This window comes from Oratosquilla oratoria, chromosome 35 (assembly GCF_046742065.1).
Source record: "Oratosquilla oratoria isolate Oo_2021 chromosome 35, ASM4674206v1, whole genome shotgun sequence".
In the NCBI taxonomy this organism is placed as follows: Eukaryota; Metazoa; Arthropoda; class Malacostraca; order Stomatopoda; family Squillidae; genus Oratosquilla; species Oratosquilla oratoria.
Window position 1 is genome coordinate 9391637 of NC_134811.1, and position 20981 is coordinate 9412617.

At 40.2% G+C, this 20981-nt stretch overlaps 1 protein-coding gene across 4 annotated transcripts in view; it reads left to right on the forward strand.

Moving 5' to 3' along the window:
* LOC143018512 (uncharacterized) overlaps positions 1-20981 on the forward strand; it is a 64414-nt gene that overhangs the window by 16979 nt on the left and 26454 nt on the right. For all 4 annotated transcript variants that reach the window (XM_076173914.1, XM_076173917.1, XM_076173915.1 and 1 more), the window contains 3 exons: positions 144-247; positions 366-489; positions 10609-10716. In XM_076173914.1, the coding sequence (XP_076030029.1) occupies positions 144-247; positions 366-489; positions 10609-10716 (336 nt within the window). The remainder of the gene's footprint in view (positions 1-143; positions 248-365; positions 490-10608; positions 10717-20981) is intronic.

The following is a 20981-nucleotide window of genomic DNA, read 5'->3' on the forward strand; positions in this document are numbered from 1 at the left end:
ATTTGTTCAAGATATTCTTGACTTTTAGGGCGAGAGTGGGATAGTGTCAGATAATTTTTTGATAGGAGGGAAATTGAAAGTAGAGGAAAAGGGTAGGAGGTAGAGATGCTGAAAGTCAGCTGAAGAGTATTATTTTTTTCCAGGTCCAATGGAAAGTGACACTGATAGTGATGACTCAAGTCTGCCATCACTTCACCATGACTACAGTGGAGCCAAAAATGACTACAGTGGAGCCAAAAAGACAGAGGTAATGGATTTTGTTTTTATTTAACATCACCTGGTGTCACAGAAAAAAATTCACTGCAGTGATTTGCTCATATTAAGTAGTCTCAAGTTTAAACTTAATATTATTTTGTATATTTCAGCATTGTAGTGTTACAACATTTGAAGACCTAATTGCAGATCAAAGAGAAGACAAAAGGATTAGTAATCAAATTAAACAAATTCAGAATTCAACTTCAATTGTTAATCCTCGTAAAGGATATTATGGTAACTTAAACTTCTTATTTTTTCCTGATGTTCTTAATTTTTTTCAATAATTTCTTGTTTTAGAAATGCATGTAAGAGAGCATTAACTGAGAGGATTAGGAGAGGAAAAGCGATAGTAATGAGGAGGAATAGTGTGGGTTTAGGAAAGGTAGATGATGTGTGGAGCAAATATTTGTGGTGAAGTTTTGGCAAATTGTAAGGATGTTCATAGATCTAGAGAAGGTTTATGTCAGGATCAAACATTAAGGGCAGTTGAAAGCTTTTACCTGAATTGCACCACACACTGGGGTATTGACTGCATAGTAACATGTAGCCAATTCTGTAGAAACTGTTCTATGGTGCCCATACAGACCAGAGCCATATCATTTGCCGATGTTTGAGATTAAATCTCTACTCATGGATTAATGATGCTACTTTTGTACTACAGCTGTCCCTTCTTTATGCTCATCCTTTGAAATTGTCCTTCACCACTTTTTTTACACCACCTCTTCTGGATTTTCCTGTGGTGGTGGTGGGGGGGGGATGCTGCCACCATGTTTACCATATGTGTTGAAAGGCAATTAATCCCTTGAGTACCGGATGTGTGTTTTGTGACACCTGCGTGTCACGGTTGAGTGCACCCGCCAGGAACCAAGCGTGCTCCCCGTGACACGCACGTGTCACAGTTATAAGCTGTGTGTATTGAGGGCTCTCAAGGCCCTAGTTTCTGGGTTATTTCTACCCACGTGGTGGCAAGTGTCTGTGTTTACAAACATTTGGCTCCAGCCATTCGTGGGACGGTTTGAAACGTTTGTTTACATAAGGTTGACGGGTCAGTAACGAAGGGGTGAAGTGGGACAGAGTAATGAGACCAGGGATTCTGCTCTGTATGTTCTCCCCACTCTCTCCTCGAAGAACACGGACATTGAGAACTCACTCTACTCTTCCCCTTGATACCACTGCATAGTCCATTAATGCTTTATGAACCATCCTTCCATCCACCACTATCTCCCATGTGTGCTTATCTTGACTCTTTTCTTTCCCTAAACACTGTGTTAGCCATCATAAATTCTTTCTAAACACATCTCTACCATTAACTCTCCACTATGATTTTTACCTTGCACTCCAAACTTACCAACCACTCCATCTGTTGGTTCATCCCCTCCTCTAGCACTGAGATCTCCCAAAACCACTACATTGACATTCCTCCCAAAACTTTGAGCACTCATCTAAATCTATCCAAAAAGCCTCCCTTTCCTCTACACTCTTCTCACTACCAGACCCATATGTACTTACAAAGACCCACATCTCCCTTCCCAATTTCAGCTTCACTCACATTGACCTTGAAGAAATCTCCTTCCACTCCACATGTTTACCTATCGCTTCACTTACCAGTAGAGCCACCCTTCTCTCCCTCGTCCTTTCCTCACTCACGACACCCTCCCCACTATACTCCCAATCTCAAAATCACTCCTCCCTTTCAACTTCGTTTCACTTAATGCCAGTACATCCATCTTCCTTCTCACAAACATACTGCCTATATCTTCCCTTTTACTCTCATCTGGACCACACACACACACACATTAAAAGACCTATACCTTACAGTTCTGTTTGGAAAACTCCTCTCAGACCATTTTATGCCTTGACTTTTCATAGGAATGTACCCATTAGGGTTCCAGAGAGCAGGATGCCTAGTCCATTCGCTCCATCCTGTTTTAGCCACTTTTTATGACCCAAGTGGGAAAACTTGGTGGTAGTATTCTTTCTTCCCCCTACTAGAAGGGACAGAGGTGAAAATATAAATATTTACTTAAAGAAGTGGTATAGGACAAGGGTAAGAGTGGAGAGAGGCAGCATAACTGAGAGATTGTCACAGTACAATAATGTAGCACCATATCCCTATGAGTTGATATTTCCTGTAACACAGACAAATTTATGTGTGGCTCTGGTCCATAGGGGCACCCCATATAGTCCCTGAAGTATCAGGTGCATACTACTAAGCAAATTGATCCACATAATAACATGCAGCCAATACTCCAGAAGGAGAGGCTCCACAACTCTTGTAAAAACGAAAGTAGCAGACAGCCCTTAACAACTTTCCCCAAATCTCATATATCTGCAATACCTCCCACAGTTCCTTCCTGTCTACCCTGTCATAAGCCTTCTCCAAATCCATAAAGGCCCAAGAAAACCTCGTGCCTTTTACCAAAGCCTTCTCATAAATCTGTCTTATCACAAAATTTTTATCCACTAATCCTCTACCTTCCCTAAATCCGCAGTGCTCTTCATTTCATCTCAGACACATTTTAATTTGTCCTTCCTAATTCTATTATATTCAGTCTCCACTCCATGCAGTGTCGTAGGCACAATCACCCCTTCATATAATATTTTTGCATCCATTCCCAATTGCCTATTTCTCATGACACTCTTCAATCCCCCACAAGTCATTTACTTGCTTCCCTCACTCTATAGTTTACTTCTATCCCCACTCCTCCTACTACATGTGACCCAAAGTACTTAAAACTATCCACTTCCTTCAGCCTATCTCCTCTAAGACTTACCTCCAACTTGCTGCCATCGTGTCTCATTGTACATGTCATCACCTTGCTTTTACCCACATTTACTTTCAACTTCCTCCTATCATATAACTTTCCAGACTGCATCACTAACTGCCTTAGACCATCATCTGAACCTGCCACCAGTGCAGGTTCATCTGCAAACAACTGACTTACCTCCCACTTTCTTTCACAATCTCTCTTTCCAATCCCATGCCCATCACCCTCGCATTTATTTCCTGTACCACCCCATCCATGTACACATTGAACATCTATGGTGACATGACACAGACCTGATGTAGCTCAACCTTCACTGCAAAACACTTGCTTTCACCATTCTCAATCCTAACACAAGTTCTTCTACTCTCTTTAAAAACTCCGAGTGCCCATAACAGCTTTTCTCCAATCCCATAATTCTGCAATACCTCCCACAGTACCTTCCTGTCTACCTTGTCATAAGCCATCTCCGGATCCAGTAAGGTCCTAAAAAAATTCTCACAAAGGATTACAAAGGTGGAGCATGCCGACAGGAGACCTTTTGGTCCATATCTAGGTCAGATGCAAAAAATCATAATAATGATAAATAAATGAATAAATAAAACTATAATAATGTAAATAATAAATAAAATACATAAATAAATGCATAGGTATAGTTGAATAATAAACAAAAGGTAAATAATAAATTGACATAAAACTAATAATAAATGAGAATCAATCAAATGATAATAAACAAACAGACAAATGATAACAAAAATAAACAAATAATATGAAATAAATGATAGTCATTACAGTATCTTGCTTAGGTGTTTATCTAAATGATTCTTAAAGCTTCGAACTGAACTACATTGCACTGCCTCTGCAGGAAGTTTATTCCATTCAGCTTGTTGAGTGTAGTTGGGAAGGCTTATGGGAGGGTCTTGATTAAGAGGATTAGGAGAGGAACAGAGGGAGTAATTTGTGAGGAACAGTGTGGGTTTAGGACAGGTAGGGGTTGTGTAGGTTAGATTTTTGTGGTAAGACAGATATGTGAGAAAGCTATAGGAAAAGGTAAGGATGTTTTTTGGGCTTTTATGGATCTGGAAAAGACATACAACAGGGTAGACAGGAAAGCACTGTGGGAGATACTGCAGATATATGGGATAGGAGGAAAGCTGTTAAGAGCAGTCAAGAGTTTTTACGAGAGTGGTAGAGCTTGTGTTGGGATTGGAAATGGAGAGAGTGAATAGTGTGAGGTAAAGGTGGGACTTTGTCAGGGATGTGTCATGTCGCCCTGGCTGTTCAATCTTTACATGGATGGGGTGGTGCAAGAGGTGAATGCAAGGGTAGTGGGTCAGGGGTTGGAGATAATTAAAGAAAATGGAGAAAAGTGGGAGGTGAGCCAGTTGTTGTTTGCTGACGACACTGCACTTGTAGCAGGATCAGAGGAGGGATTGAAGAAGTTAGTGACAGTTTGAGAAGGTGTGTGAAAGAAGGAAGTTGAAGATAAATGTGGGCAAAAGTAAGGTGATGAGATGTACAAGGGGAGGGAGTGACAGCAGGCTGGAAGTGAGCATTAACCACTTCCATACGGTGACGCCTACGTAGGCGTCATGAGGAGCAAGTGGGTACGCGATGATGACGACGTCGGCGTCTTGATTATATTTATTGTAGTCGTACCTACGTAACCTCCATTCTCTCTAAACTGGCTTCATCATATTTTCTATGGTTATCAAAATTCACGAGTGAAAGAGAACGAACGATTGAGCACTGACTTTATTTTTTATAATGCGATTATTATGACGCAACATCGCACGTCGGCCAGCTAATGCTGCCAGACATGTGATGTGCCCCAGAGTGAAGGGGTTAAGGGTGAAAGACTAGAGGAAGTGGATAGTTTTAGATACTTGGGTGAGAATGTGGCAGGAAAGGGAGGAGTGGGGGTGGAGGTAGAATGTAGATTGAGAGAAGCGAGTAAATGCCTTGGTGGATTGAAAAGTCTAATGAGAAATAGACATCTGGGAATGGATACTAAGAGGAGGTTATATGAAGGAGTGATTGTGCCAACAGCATTGTACGTGGTAGAAACATGGAACATGAGAGGAAGAGAGAAGGAATTTGAATGTGTTTGAGATGAAATGTCTGAGAAGTATGATAGGGGTTACTAGGCTGGATAGAGTGAGAAATGAGAAGGTGAGGAGGAGAACAGGGGTGGAAAGGGAACTGGGAGGTAGGGTTGATGAAAGAGTATTGGGATGGTTTGGACACATGGAAAGAATGAGTGAAAGAATTAGTAAAAGAAGTGTGGAAGGCAGAGGTAGAAGGAGTGAATATGAGGGGGCATCCTAGGATGAGATGGATGGATGGGGTGAAAGGGGCATTACAAAAGAGAGGAATGTCTGTTGAGGAAGGACGGGAGAGGACAGAAGATAGGGGTGAATGGAGAGGTGTTGTGTATAGATGATGCTGTGATGCATGAGGGGGGAGTGGGTGGGGGATGGTGAGTGAGGAAGTATGTATGAGAATTTTTTTTTGACACAGCCCAAAGGGATTTCTCCCCGCCTTCTCCTTTTCTGCATGGGGGGACGGAGAGGGGGGGTCACCGAATTTATGAAGCGGCCTTGCTGTGGATGTGCTGTGTCTTGCGACACTGCTTCTGACCCAGGGCAGTGGACAAGATGCGGGGATGATCTGTCATCCAGGAGGTGCCAAGATGGGAGGGAGGGTGGAGGGGAGTGGAATATATAGGAAGTGGAATGGGTGGGAGTGGTTTCTATGCCTTTTTCTTTTTGGCTATCCCCCGTGTAGGGGGAAGAAGCCTTTGGTATATGTATGTATTAATTACACGGCAAAATTGTTTCTACCCACTTCAAAATTAAATCTATTTCCAAACAGTTTTTCCCCCTTGTAAGGGGGAAAAAGCCTTGGTATATGTATGTATGTAAACAGTTTGAGACCATTGTTTCTTGTCTGATTGTCATTCAGTGTGAAAATTTTGTCACTTTTGATGTCAATTCCCTTTAGAATCTTAAAGACCTGTATCAAGTCACCTCGGAGTCCACGCTTTATTAGGGAAAACAGATTCATATGTTTTAGTTGATTTTTGTATGATTTATTTTTTATATTTGGAATCAGTTTTGTGGCTTGCCGATGTACTTTTTCCAATCTGCCTTACCATAAAGATTTGATCCATGGATCCTCTACCTTTCCTAAACCCACACTGTTCCTTATCAATTTTTCCCTTTGTTCCTTTCCTAATCATCTCAATTTAAACCATTCCATATACTTTTCCAACTATGCTCAACAAACTGATCCTTCTAAAACTACAGCTATATAGATAGGTATACAGAACTACAGGTATATAGACATATATAGAATATACAAATTACAATTCCTTTGACTTGGCTACTTTCCTATAAGGGGAAAAAAGTCTATGGTATATAGACATATACCAATAGGCCGGCCCAACCTAGGCATGCCCTCACTCTTCATCCAACCTAGCCCTATTCAACACCCTTTTGTTATCCCTTTTATTAGTTACTGATATAGATTAAGTAAATATCTACAGTGGTAATTTATTTTTGTAAGGAAGGTGTTTTGAATTCTGATTATCATATACAGGCAGTGGGCAGATTTGCCTGGAAAGTTGAAAAAGAGCTCCAGAAATGAGCTAAAAATTCAAGTATGAGGGTGATGGTAAAACACATAGTCACCCCCATGAATAAAATGTGAAGGACTAATTTTTGTCTTAATCATTTATTTCTCATGATTGAGTGAGACAGCAAGAACCTGTGGGGTGTGGAGGGAATATTTGGAAAGATGTTGAGTGTTAATGTACCTGCAAATGCACTTTTACAAATTACAGACTAGAAAAGATGGGTAAATTATTATGGCATGTGACTTGAATGTATGTGGCAGGGTCCAGTATCATACCTCCTAGGCTCTGTAGTAGCTGGGTGGTGGTGGCTTTGGCAACCAGCTGACAGCGAGGTCAGCGGCAGCCAGCACGAGTTCCAGTGGCTAGCAGCAAGAACAGCTGCTCTCCGGGGTTACCATTTGTAGTAGCTGGCTAGGGGGTGCCATTGTTTCTACTACTAAGCACTTGGTGTTAGAGTGTACCAGTAAGAAGAGGTTAAGAAAACTCTTGTTCCTCAATTCTTACCTTTCCTATTTATTAACACAAAATTACAACATAGGTGAGATAACTCACTGGTGAACACAGTCTCTAAGCAAGAAAGGCACATTACACATCAGTCAAAGACAAGGTTACATAATGATAATAGTAACGTGTCACTACAGCTCCCATTTATGGCAGTGTTTATATCGAAAGAAGATATAGACAAAAAGCAAGACAAGAAAGAACTAAGGAAGACAGTACCTATGCACATGCTTTAAATTGTTTTAAGAGATACAAAAAAATAAATAGATGAAATATATACATACATACCAAGGGCTTTTTCCACCTTACAAGGGAGGTAGCCAAAGTCAAAGACATAAATCCATTCCCACCCATTTCATCTCCACACACTCCACTCTCATTCACCATCCCTCCCTCTTTTCTTTGCTTCTGGATGACAGGTCATTCCTGCATCTCGCCCACTGACCTGGGTCAGAAGCAATGCAGCAAGACACAGCACATCCACAGCAAGGTAGCTTCATTTAATTGGTGACCCCCCCACTCTGTCCCCTCGTGTGGAAAAAGAGAAGACAGGGAGAAATCCCATCGGGCTCCTTCAAAATATCATTCACATATACTCCCTCACCCTCATTCCCCACCCACTCCCATGCATCACAGCATCATCCATACATAACCATTCTCCACTCACCCCTATCTTCTGTTTTCTCCCTTCCTCAATAGACATTCCCCTCTTTCCCAATGCCCCATTTACCCCCATCCATCTCATCCTTGGTCACCCCCTCATGTTCAGTCTCTCCACCTCTACCTTCCACACCTCTTTTATTAGTCTTTCTTCACTCATTCTTTCCACATGTTCAAACCATCCCAATACTCTATCATCAACCATATCTCCCAACTCCCTTTCCACCCTCGCCCTCCTCCTCACCTCCTCGGTTCTTACTCTTTTCAGGCAATTCATCTCAAACTTATTTAAGCTCTTCCTCTCTCATGTTCCATGTTTCTGCCCCATACAGTGCTGTTGGTGCAATCACCCCTTCATACAATCTCCTTTTAGGATCCATTCCCAAATGTCTGTTTCTCATTACACTTTTTAATTGTCTCAATCTACATTCTACCTCCACCTCCATTCCTCCTTCTCCCACCACATTCACCCCCAAGTATTTAAAGCTATCCACTTCCTCCAGTCTTTCTCTCTTAACCACTTCAGTATGAGTCAAATTCTTGTGCACAGCATCAGCTGCCATATGTACAATGCATCACACTACTCACATTATAGAATATAAAATCACTGTTGTATTATTCATTCTCTTTTACTCTGAATAATAGTAAACACAGAAAACATGATCAAACCAGTTCACAGAATCTGGGGGTAACATGTACAACTACATACATACATACATATACCAAAGGCTTTTCCCCCTACATGGGAGGTAGCCAAAAAGAAAAAGGCATAGAAACCACTCCTACCAATTCCATTTCCTGTATATTGCACTCCCCTCCACCCTCCTCCCTCCCTCTTATCTTGGCACCTCCTGGATGATGGGTCATCCCTGCATCCTGTCCACTGCCCTGGGTCAGAAGCAGTGTCGCAAGACACAGCACATCCACAGCGAGGCCGCTTCATAAATTTGGTGACCCCCCTCTCCGTCCCTTCATGCAGAAAGGGAGAAGACGGGGAGAAACCCCTTCGGGCTGCGTCAATTTTTTTTTTTTTTTTTTTTTTTTTTTTTTTTTCTCATACATACTTCCTCACCCCCCCATCCCCCACCCACTCCCCCTCATGCATCACAGCATCATCTATACACAACACCTCTCCATTCACCCTTAACTTCTGCCCTCTCCCATCCTTCCTCCACAGACATTCCTCTTTTTTGTAATGCCCCTTTCACCCCATCCATCCATCTCATCCTAGGATGCCCCCTCATATTCACTCCTTCTACCTCTGCCTTCCACACTTCTTTTACTAATCTTTCTTCACTCATTCTTTCCATGTGTCCAAACCATCCTAATACCCTTTCATCAACCCTATCTCCCAGTTCCCTTTCCAGCCCTGTTATCCTCCTCACCTCATTTCTCACTCTACAAAAAATATATAATCAAGACGCCAATGCCAGCATCCTCGTGTACCCACTCACGCCTCATGATGCCTACATCAGTGTCATTGTACTGAAGTGGTTAATATTCACTTCCAGTTTGCTGCCATTCTCTGCCCCTGTACATCTCATCACATTACTTTTACTCACATTTATCTTCAACCTCCTCCTTTCACATACCTTCCTAAACTCTGTCACTAACTTCTTTAATCCCTCCTCTGATTCTGCTATAAGTACGGTGTCATCAGCAAGCAATAGCTGGCTTATCTCTCATTTTTCCCTGTTTTCTTTAACCATCTCCAATCCCTGGCCCATTGTCTTTGCATTTATTAAAACAAAGACGGTACAGGGATATGGTACTGGTGACAACCCTTAAGTGTTGCAAAACAGTAAAATAGCCCTATAAACTGTAGCCCTGGCAAGTGAAAAAAGACCCTTGAAAATAAAGTAGCCCCCAAATTTTGAGTTGATTAGAAAAAGAACCCTTTTTTTCACTACTGTTTTCATTAGGACTAAAGCAGCATTGAAACCACTTCCCTCTTGCCAAAAACTTTATCAGAGCCTGATTTTGAAAACATAAGGTGGAGTGTCGTTTTCTGAGATGCTTAGAATGATGATAATAAGAGAAGTACAGTAATAGTACACTTGCCAGTGAGGTTGTTTAATGTGTGTCTAAAGGAGGGTAGAGTGCCTGAGGACTGGAAGAGTTCCTGTGTAGTTCCACTTTACAAAAGAAAAGGGGACAAGTGTGATTATAATAGTTTTAGAGGGATCAGTTTGTAGAGTGCAATTAGAAAGGCTCATGGGAGGGCTTTGATTAGGGGATTAGGAGAGGAACAGATGAAGTGATTGGTGAAAAGTAGTGTGGGTTTAGGAAAGGTTACAGGACAGAAGCACTGGTTATTAGCAGTAGAATACAAATTCACTGTTTTATGTTGGTCAAGCACTTATTAATAAGCTGTTTAATTGTGACAGTACATAGATGTAGTCACAAAATAACTGGGATGGAGAACCAAAAGCTAGAACTTGATAGGGCAATTAGTTTCCTCCACAACTTTAGTGCTAGAATTATCAATGTTGGCAAACTATTAACAACATCAGTTATGAGTTACATATGGTGTGACCTTGTCCTTGTTTGCCTCATTTTATTTCTTATTTTGTGATCTGTTGATTTGTTTAATTTCCTTACAATTGGATTTGTATATGTTATGCAAAAATTGGAAAGATACTGATTTGTGTATGGTCTAGAGATGTTAATTTTATAAATTTGAATTGTAGTTATATATGTATTGTGATTTCCAAGTGCTACATGCAAACTGAAAATATCCCATTCACAGTAATTTAGGATTGGATATAGTTATTTTTATATACTTTTCAGAGTCACCTCTGCCAGACCTGGGAATCAGAGAGGAAAATACCATACCAAGTCGTCCAGCAGGCAAAAAATTCTTAAATGAAAAGAAAATGCTCTCTGTGTACACTAAAGGTTAGTAAGAAAGAAATTTTGAATTACAGAAGTATATGAAAATCTAAATTTATGTGTGTGAAGGTATTTATATATATATATATTTATATATATATATATATATATATATATATATGTGTGTGTGTGTGTGTATGTGTATGTGTATAGTATGTGTATATGTATTTATGTTTATATATATATATACATACATACATATACCAAAGGCTTTTTACCCCTTACACAGGGGGAAGCCAAAAAGAAAAAGGCATAGAAACCACTCCCACCCATTCCATTTCCTATATATTCCACTCCCCTCCACCCTCCTCTCTCCCTCTTATCTTAGCACCTCCTGGATGACAGGTCATCCCTGCATCCTGTCCAGTGCCCTGGGTCAGAAGCAGTGTCGCATGACACAGCACCTCCGCAGCAAGGCCACTTCATAAATTCGGCGACCCCCCTCTCCCTCCCCTCATGTAGAAAAGGAGAAGACAGGGAGAATCCCTTTGGGCTGCGTCAAATTTTTTCTCATACATACTTCCTCACCCCCCATCTCCCACCCACTCCCCCCTCATACATCACAGCATCATCCATACACAACCCTTCTCCATTCACCCCTATCTTCTGTCCTCTCCCATCCTTCCTCTACAGACATTCCTCTCTTTTGTAATGCCCCTTTCACCCCATCCATCCATCTCATCCTAGGATGCCCCCTCATATTCACTCCTTCCACCTCTTCCTTCCACACTTCTTTTACTAATCTTTCTTCACTCATTCTTTCCATGTGTCCAAACCATCCCAATACTCTTTCATCAACCTTATCTCCCAGCTCCCTTTCCACCCCCGTTCTCCTCCTCACCTCCTCATTTCTCACTCTATCTAGCCTAGTAACCCCTATCATACTTCTCAGACATTTCATCTCAAACACATTCAAACTCCTTCTCTTCCTCTCTCATGTTCCATATTTCTGCCCCGTACAGTGCTGTTGACACAATCACTCCTTCATATAACCTCCTCTTAGCATCCATTCCCAGATGTCTATTTCTCATTAGACTTTTTAATCCACCAAGGCATTGACTCGTTTCTCTCAATCTACATTCTACCTCCACCCTCACTCCTCCCTTTCCTGCCACATTCACACCCAAGTATCTTAAACTATCCACTTTCTCCAGTCTTTCACCCTTAATGCTCTTTATATTCTTTCTAATTTCTTTATATTCTTTATAGCACTGGGTGTCCATAGTGTCGCAGCATACTCCAAGTTTGGTCTTATCAGTGTAACTAATGTTTTCTTGACCATTTACTCATCCAAATAGTCAAAAGCCACTTTCATCAACCTTAGTAAGTTGAAGGTTTCTCCAACTATTTTATTGATATGTTTGTCCAGTGACATGTCTTTACTGATAATTACTCCTAGGTCCCTTTCCAAGCTCACTTTATTTTTTTTACTTCCTCTTCACCAATTTCATAATTCCTCGATATTGTTTTTACTTTTTCCAGACTCCATTATACTACATTTCTTGCTGTTAAAGTTTACTTCCCACTTTTGACTCCATTTCCGAATTTTATCTAGGTCTTTCTGTAGTGATTCACAATCTTCCTCTGTACTTACTTTCCTTAGTATTTTTGCATCATCTGCATAGAAGTTCATTTAACATTCCACACCTTCATCCATGTTATTTATATATATGGCAAACATGATCAGAGCCAATACTGAACCTTGCATAACACCACTTATCATTTCTTCCCAGGTCAAGTATTTGTCTCTAATTACTATCCTCATTTTTCTCCCAGTCAAGAAGTCTTCCATCCATTCCCATAATTTTCCTTTAGTACCACCTATTGATTCCATTTTTCTTATTAGTTTTTTGTGTGTTACTTTTGTAGATCTAGAAAAGAACAGTCCGCCCATCCATCCCTCTCCTGTAGTATTTCTATAAGTCTCAAGTAGAAGCAAATCAAGTTTGTGGTACATGATCTTCCTTGTCTAAATCCAGATTGTGTTTGATTTGGTATATTTTTTTCTTCCAGATGTTTAACCCATCTACTTTTGAGAACTTTTTCACATATTTTTGCTATTGTGCTTGTAAGGGAGATTGGTCTGTAGTTAGTTGGATTTTCCTTGTCCCTTCCTTTATATATTGTTACAATATTTGTATTTTTCCACGTCCTGTGGTACCTTTCCTTCTTTGAGTGAGTATTTAATTATCTTGTATATTTTGTCCATCAACTCATCTATGCATTCTTTTAACATCCAGTTTGTAATTCCATCCGGACTGTGTGATTATCTGACATTAAGGTTTTTTATTTGGTCTCTGATTTCCTTCTGTGTCACAGTTATTTCTTTCATTGGGGGCTCTTTCTCTTTGTATTTCCTCACAGTTTTGTGAACTTTCAATTATGAATACCGATTTGAAATGTTTGTTCATAATTTCAGCCATATCTACATTTTTATATTCATAATTCCCTTGGCGCAGTCTTACTATTTCTTGTTTGTCTTTTAATTTACCATTTACATACCTGTTTACAAGGGAAAAGGGGACAAGTGTGAATGTAGTAATTTCAGAGGGATTAGCCTGTTGAGTGTAGTAGGGAAGGCTTATGGGAGAATCTTAATTGAGAGGATTAGGAGAGGAACAGAAGGAGTAATTGGTGAGGAACAGTGTGGATTTAGGACGGGTAGAGGTTGTGTAGATCAGATCTTTGTGGTAAGACAGATATGTGAGAAAGCTATAGGAAAGGGGAAGGATGTTTTTTGGGCTTTTATGGATCTGGAAAAGGCTTATGATAGGGTAGACAGAAAGGCACTGTGGGAGGTTATGCAGATTTATGGGATAGGAGGAAAGCTTTTGGGAGCTGTCAAGAGTTTTTATGTGAGTAGTAGAGCATGTGTTAGGATTGGAAATGGAGAGAGTGAGTGGTTTGAAGTAAAGGTGGGACTTCGTCAAGGATGCGTTATGTCGCCCTGGCTGTTCAACTTATACATGGATGGGGTGGTGCGAGAGGTGAATGCTAGGGTAGTGAGTCAGGGATTGGAGATGGTTAAAGAAAATGGCGAAAAGTGGGAGGTGAGCCAGCTGTTGTTTGCGGACGACACTGCGCTTGTGGCAGGGTCAGAGGAGGGATTGAGGAAGCTGGTGGCAGAGTTTGGGAGAGTATGTGATAGAAGAAAGCTAAAGATAAATGTGGGTAAAAGTAAGGTGATGAGATGTACAAGGGGTGAAAGTGGCAGTAGACTGGAAGTGAACATTAAGGGAGAGCGACTGGAGGAAGTGGATAGTTTTAGATACTTGGGTGCAAGTGTAGCAGGAAAAGGTGGAGTGAAGGTGGAGGTAGAATGTAGATTGAGAGAAGCGAGTAAATGCCTTGGTGGTTTAAAGAGTGTAATGAGAAATAGACATTTGGGAATGGATGCTAAGAGGAGACTGTATGAAGGAGTGATTGTGCCAACAGCACTGTATGGGGCAGAAACGTGGAACATAAGAGAAGAAGAGAGAAGGAGTTTGAATGTGTTTGAGATGAGGTGTCTGAGAAGTATGGTGGGGGTTACTAGGCTAGATAGAGTGAGAAATGAGGAGGTGAGGAGGAGAACGGGGGTGAAAAAGGATTTGGGAGAGAGGGTTGATGAAAGAATATTAGGATGGTTTGGACACATGGAAAGAATGAGTGAAGAAAGACTAGTAAAGGAGGTATGGAAGGCAGATGTGGAGGGAGTGAACATGAGGGGACGTCCTAGGATGAGGTGGATGGATGGGGTGAAGGGGGCTTTGGGGAAGAGGGGAATGTCTGTTGAGGAAGGAAGGGAGAGGACGGAAGACAGAGGTGAGTGGAGAATGGTTGTATATGGATGATGTTGTGACTGCATGAGGAGGGGTGTTGTAGTATGTGTGAGTAAATTTTGACGCAGCCCGAAGGGATTTCTCCCCGTCCTCTCCTTATATGCAAAGGGGGACGGAGAGGGGGGGTCGCCGATTAAATGAAGCGGCCTTGCTGTGGATGTACTGTGTCTTGCGACACTGCTTCTGACCCAGGGCGGTGGGCAGGGTGCAGGGATGACCCGTCATCCAGGAGGTGCTCAGATGAGAGGAAGGGTGGGAGGGGTGTGGAGTGTATTTAGGGATGAAATGGGTGGGAGTGTTTTTATGCCTTTCCCTTTTTGGCTACCTCCCTTGGAAGGGGGAAAAAGCCTTGGTATATGTATGTAAAATAGTTTAGGTTGTTCCTTGCCTTTTTCTATTATGTCCCTTTCATAGTTTCTCTTTTCATCTCTGCATATTTTTACATAATCATTTCATAGTTTACAAAGGATTACAAAGGCGGAGCATGCCGACAGGAGACCTTTTGGTCCATATCTAGGTCGGGTGTGAAAAAAAAATCATAATAATAAATAAAAACTATAATAATGTAAATATCAAATAAAATACATAAATAAATGCATAGGTATAGTTAAATAATAAACAAACAGGTAAATAGTAAATAATAATAAATTGACATATAACTAATAATAAATGAAAATCAGACAGACAAATGATAACAAAACAAAAACAAATAATATAAAATAAATTATAATCATTACAGCATCTTGCTTAGTTTGATATATATTTGCCACTTACTCTTTTTTTTTTTTCTTTTTTTCTTTTTTTTTCTCCTCGTTTCTTCTCAAATCCCTTTGTTCTTTTAGTTCAAACTGTTAGTAAGTGGTCACTCTTCCCAATTGGGGTTTTGTAATCAATTCTGTCCACAATTTCAGGCTCTTATATAAGTATTAAATCTAGTCTCGATGGTTCCTCATTGTTTCTGTATCTGGTATTTTACACAATGACTCAATGGGAGTCATTGTGTATTCAATGGCCATATCCAGTAGTATGTTTCCCCAGAGGTCTTCTCCACCCTTCACTGTCATTTCCTCCGAACATATTTCTTTTGAGTTAGTCACCCATAATTACTATATTTCCTCCTTTCAGTAAATCAGTACATTCTTTGTGTCTTCCAACAGTTTGGAATGATCACTCTCTACCCAAGACTGTTTTGGGGGGTACATACATTACTACAAATTTTCTACTTTTCATGTCTGTTTTCAACTTTTATCATAATTAATTCCACATTGTTTTTCCTTCTGTTATCTTGGTCACATTTAAGCCTTTCTTAGTCAAAAATATTACTCCACCGTATTTCTCCTTTCTCTTTTTCATCTAATGTGTGCATACATATGAGGCCCCGCGTGTAGAAGTGTCCCATGTGCCAATTTTTAAAATGCCAGAAATCGCTTCCAAAGTTTTGGAAATGTAAAACATGAATAACTTTGTTGTCATTGAAGCTACAAGCATAATGAAAACATTGTTTTAATGTAATTTTTCAAGACAAAACCACTGATGTGAGTTACAGAGATCAAAACAAAAACAAACAACATGTAGACAAACAACCAGCAAAACCAGATGACCTAGATGCTAGGTCATGTTAGGAGCCGGCACGCTATCGTACTCCATGTTTATGTTATCCGGGTCATCAGCATCATATTTGCTGTCGGAGGAAACCAGAGCACCTTGGTTGCGGAGGTCCTGCTGCCGAAGCAACAGGTCCCCCCACCACTGACGATTATCGGCCTGGGTGATGAACTCGTCAGTCAGGTACTGTAGGTCAGTGATCTTCTCCCTCGTGAGCAACCTGTCATATTGGTACTTCACGGGGAGGTTGACTGTAGACAGGTCAAAGAAGTCTGGACTGGAGGCTCTTCTGGATGGTATGAGTTTGACCTTGTGTGCCACTTGATCTGGCACATCAAAGTCATCCTGCAGCATGTAGCCACTTTGTTTTAGGAGCGTTTCAACCATATTGCAGGTCACGTTTTGTCCTTTCCGACATGCTCGGATTGAAGTAGAAGGGCCAAAATAGTGTCATATGTGCGTAACTCAAAACCGGCCATTGTGTCGCATGGGACACTTCTCCATGCGGGGCCTCATATGTTTATGGTATGGTATGCATGGCCTACACTCAAATCCATGTTTCTGCCCCATACAGTGCCATCAGCACAATCACTCTTTCATATAGTCTCCTCTTGGCATCTATTCCCAAATGCCTATTTGTCATTATACTTTTTAATTCACCAAGGTATTTACTTGCTACTCTCAGTCAACAATTTACTTCCACCTCCACTCCTACCTTTCTGCCATATGCAACCCAAAATATCTAAAGCTGTTAACTTACTCCAGCCTCGCTCCTTTAATACTTCCATCTCAATGCCATCCTCTCCCCCTGTACATCTCATCACCTTACTTTTACTCATATTTACCTTTAATTTTCTCCTATTGCATACCCTCCCTATCTCCATTACTAAATACCTTAATCCCTCCTCTGACTGCCACAAGCACAGTGTCATCAGCAAACAACAACTGACCTACTTTTCTCCATTTTCTTTAACCATCTCCAGTCCCCTGCCCATTACCTTTGCAGTGACCTCCCACACCACCCCATCCATGTACATATTGAACAGCCATGGCAACATAACACATCCCTGTCACATTCCCACCTTTACCTCAAACCATTCAGTTGCTCCATATTCAATTCTAACACAGGCTGTACTACTCTCATAAAAACTCTTGACTGCCCTTAAAACAGCTTTCCCCCAATCCTATAAATCTGCAAGGCCTCCCACAGTGCCTTCCTGTCTACCCTGTCATAAGTCTTTTCCAAATTCATAAAGGCCCAAAAAACCATCCTTCCTTTTAGCTAAAGCTTTCTCATGTATATGCCTTACTACAAGAATTTGAAGAATTTTATCTATGCAATCCCTACCTTTCCTAAACCCACACTGGTCCTCAGCAATTACTCCCTCTGATCCTCTCCTAATCCTCTCAATTAAAACCCTCCCATATGCCTTCCCAACTTCAATCAACAAACTGATCCCTCTCAAAATACTACACTCACATTTGTCCTCTTTTCTCTTGTAAAGTAGAACTGTACAGATACTTCTCCAGTCCTCTGGCACTCTGCTCTCCTTTAGACACACATTAAACAACCTCGCTAGCCAGTCCACTATTACTGTACCTCCCTTCTTCAGACACTCCGCATAACACCCATTTAACCCAGGTGCCTTACCTGGTTTCATAATTTTCAAAACTACTTGGACCTCATCTTCCCATATTTCTTCTCCATTTTCCTCTCCCATCATTATCTTAGCACCTCCCACTGCTATCACCATTCCCTCCCTATCCTCCTTCACATTCAACAGCTCTCTAAGATACTCTGCTCATCTTCCCCATACCACCTCTTCTGTTAACATCTGTCCATTTGTACCTTTTACCTCTTCTCAACTTGACTGATTTCCCTTTCCTCTCTTAACATCCTTCCAATTTTTTTTTTTTTATTACTTTCAAATTTTTCTGTCATTTTATATCTGCTCTCCTTTTTTTATTTCCTTTGTCTTATGTTCTGCTTCACTTCTTTTTCTTTGCACCTCTCATATTTGTTTTAATTCTACTTTGCAACCGGTCTGTGAATGCTTGCTTCTCTTCTATTACCTTCTCCACTTCATCACCCCATCACTCACTACCCTTCCTTCTATTCCTTGCCATCCTCCTTGTTCCACATACTATCTTTGCACACCTTGTCACTCCCTCCTTGAAACACTTCTATTCCTCCACTCCTATTTCTACTCCATCCTTCACCACCTCCCACACTTCACTCATCTTCTTGTACCCCTGCTCCGTTTCCTTATCATACAGTTTACTCTAAGTACCTCTCTACCACCTGCCCTTTTCCTCTTTATCCACCTGACCCCCACTCTCAACTTTCCTTCCATGAAAAAAATTATTTTATATTCCCCCTACTCTCTCCCCGAAGAACATGGACATCCAAACCTCCTACTGTTTTTCTGTATGCCACTACATAGTCCCATGTGTACTTATGCTTGACTTTTTTCCTAAACAGTTAGCTATCATCAACTCTCTAAACACATCACCACCATAACTCTCCATCATGATTTTTACCTGGCACTCACACTTCCTTACCATTCCATCTATTGTGTCAACCCCTACCCTAGCATTGAGATCTCCCAAAACCACTACATTGATATTCCTCTCAAAATTCTCTAAGCACTCATTTAAATCTATCCTAAAAAGCTCCCTTTCCTCCACATTCATCTCACTACCAGGCCCATATGCACTTACAAAGACCTATATTTCCCCAGTTTCACCCTCATCCACATTAACCTCCTTACTCCATTGATAAAAACAATGGAGTGCTCTTAGCTTACGTAAGTAAACAACAAAGGCCAGCACAGTTATTTACCTGTTTCATTAACATTAACTTGCATACTTTTGAAACAAACCATAAAGAATTATATATCCTTTTAAAGCTTAAAAAGTGTACTTCACAGTGATATACATATAAAATACTATAATGAACATGGGTGAGCACATTAAAAAAAAAAAAAAATAGTTCAAATCTTGACAAGCCAATGAAAAACAGACTCACTTTTCTGCTGTGCGGTAATGCAACTGGTGATTTCAAGGTCAAACCATTGCTTTACAAAAGTTTTCAAAAGAATTAATGTTATGAAAAGTAAATTGCCTGTAATGTGGCGAACTAATACGAAGGCTTGGGTGACCAGACAATTTTTTACAGAATGGATTCATGAGGTTTACCTCAAGTGTTAGAAGATACTTGTAAGAAAAAAAATTCCCTCTAAAATGCCTTCTCATGTTGGATAATGCTCTTGCTCACCCTCCAGGTTTGGAGAATGACTTAGTTAGTGAGTCTGATTTTGTTAAGGTCAAATTCCTGCTACCTAACACAACACCTCTAATCCGGCCTATGGATCAACAGGTCATAGCTAACTTTAAGAAACATTATGCTAAAGCCATGATTCGTGTTTCAATATCATGAATTGTGTTAATCTTATTGATAATGCATGGAACCAAGTGAGTACTAGAACCATGAATTCAGCATGGCAGAACCTTTGGCCAGGCTGTGTACCAGAGAGAGACTTTGAGGGGTTTGAAACTGTTGAATCTGCTGCTCCTGTTGAGGACAATGCTATTGTTGAAGAGATTGTTTCTCTGGGAAAAAGTATGGGCTTGGATGTCGACAGTGAAGATATTGAAGAGCTAGTGGAAGATCACAATACTGAGCTTACCACTGAAGAGCTTGAAAATGAACATCAAAAGAAATTGGCTGAGGAACAGTCTTCTTCTGAGGAGGAAAGAATAGAAGATATGCCAAGTTCTTTAATCAAAGAAATTTGTGCTAAATGGGGTGATGTTCAAAATTTTGTAGAAAAATACCACCCAGACACTGTGGTAGCACACAGAGCAGTAAATCTTTTCAATGACAATGTTATGTCACATTTCAGAAAAAATTTACAGTGCAAGCTAAAACGACAAACATTGGAAAGGTTTGTAGTGAAAGAAAAAAGGAAAGAAACCCAAGAGAAAGATTTACCTAAGCCAAAGAGAAGAAAAGAAACACCCGAACAAGAATCACCAGAAGTTTTTTATGGAAGGGGATTCCCCTTCCAACCAATAACTTGCCCCTTTCCCTCCCTCATCTCCATCCACCTTGCCATTACATCGCAGCCAAAAGGGTACAGTACATACATTACATAATAACTGTACAGTGTTGCTTTGTCATTACACTTACTTCTGTTATGTTTTTTGTTTGATTTACACTTTTATGTTTTATTTATTATATGATATATAAAATGTAATTAGGTAAATAACCATTCATCTGGTGATTGGGAATGAATTAATCTCTTTTACATTATTTGTAATGGGAAAATGTTATTCAGTTTTAGAACAAATTTTTGGAACAAATCATGCTCGAAAACCGAGGTTTGAATGTGTGTGTGTATATATATATATATATACAGTATATATATATATATATATATATATATATATATATATATATATATACAGACGCTCCTCTACTTATGTTCATTCGTTTTTCGATTTTACGTTTGAACTGACTAAAAAAAAATTGTAAAAAAAAAAAAAAAAAAATTGAGTGAATTTTTTAGTTTAGCACGCTCTCCGTAGTTCAAGCGATACTTACGCATGACGCTGCGTCCATTGTTTACATGGCACAAACCACAGACTGAATGTGCCTTGCCTCCTCCTCCTCCACCATCTCAATTTATGTTGCTTGAATTTAATTTATTTGAAATTAATTTTATTATTTTACAATGTTATGTGTGTAATTAATGATTTAGGGGTGTTTTATAAGATACAGTAATAGAATTTACGGATGTATAGTACAGTAACAACTTACGTTCATTTTCAACTTACGTTCAG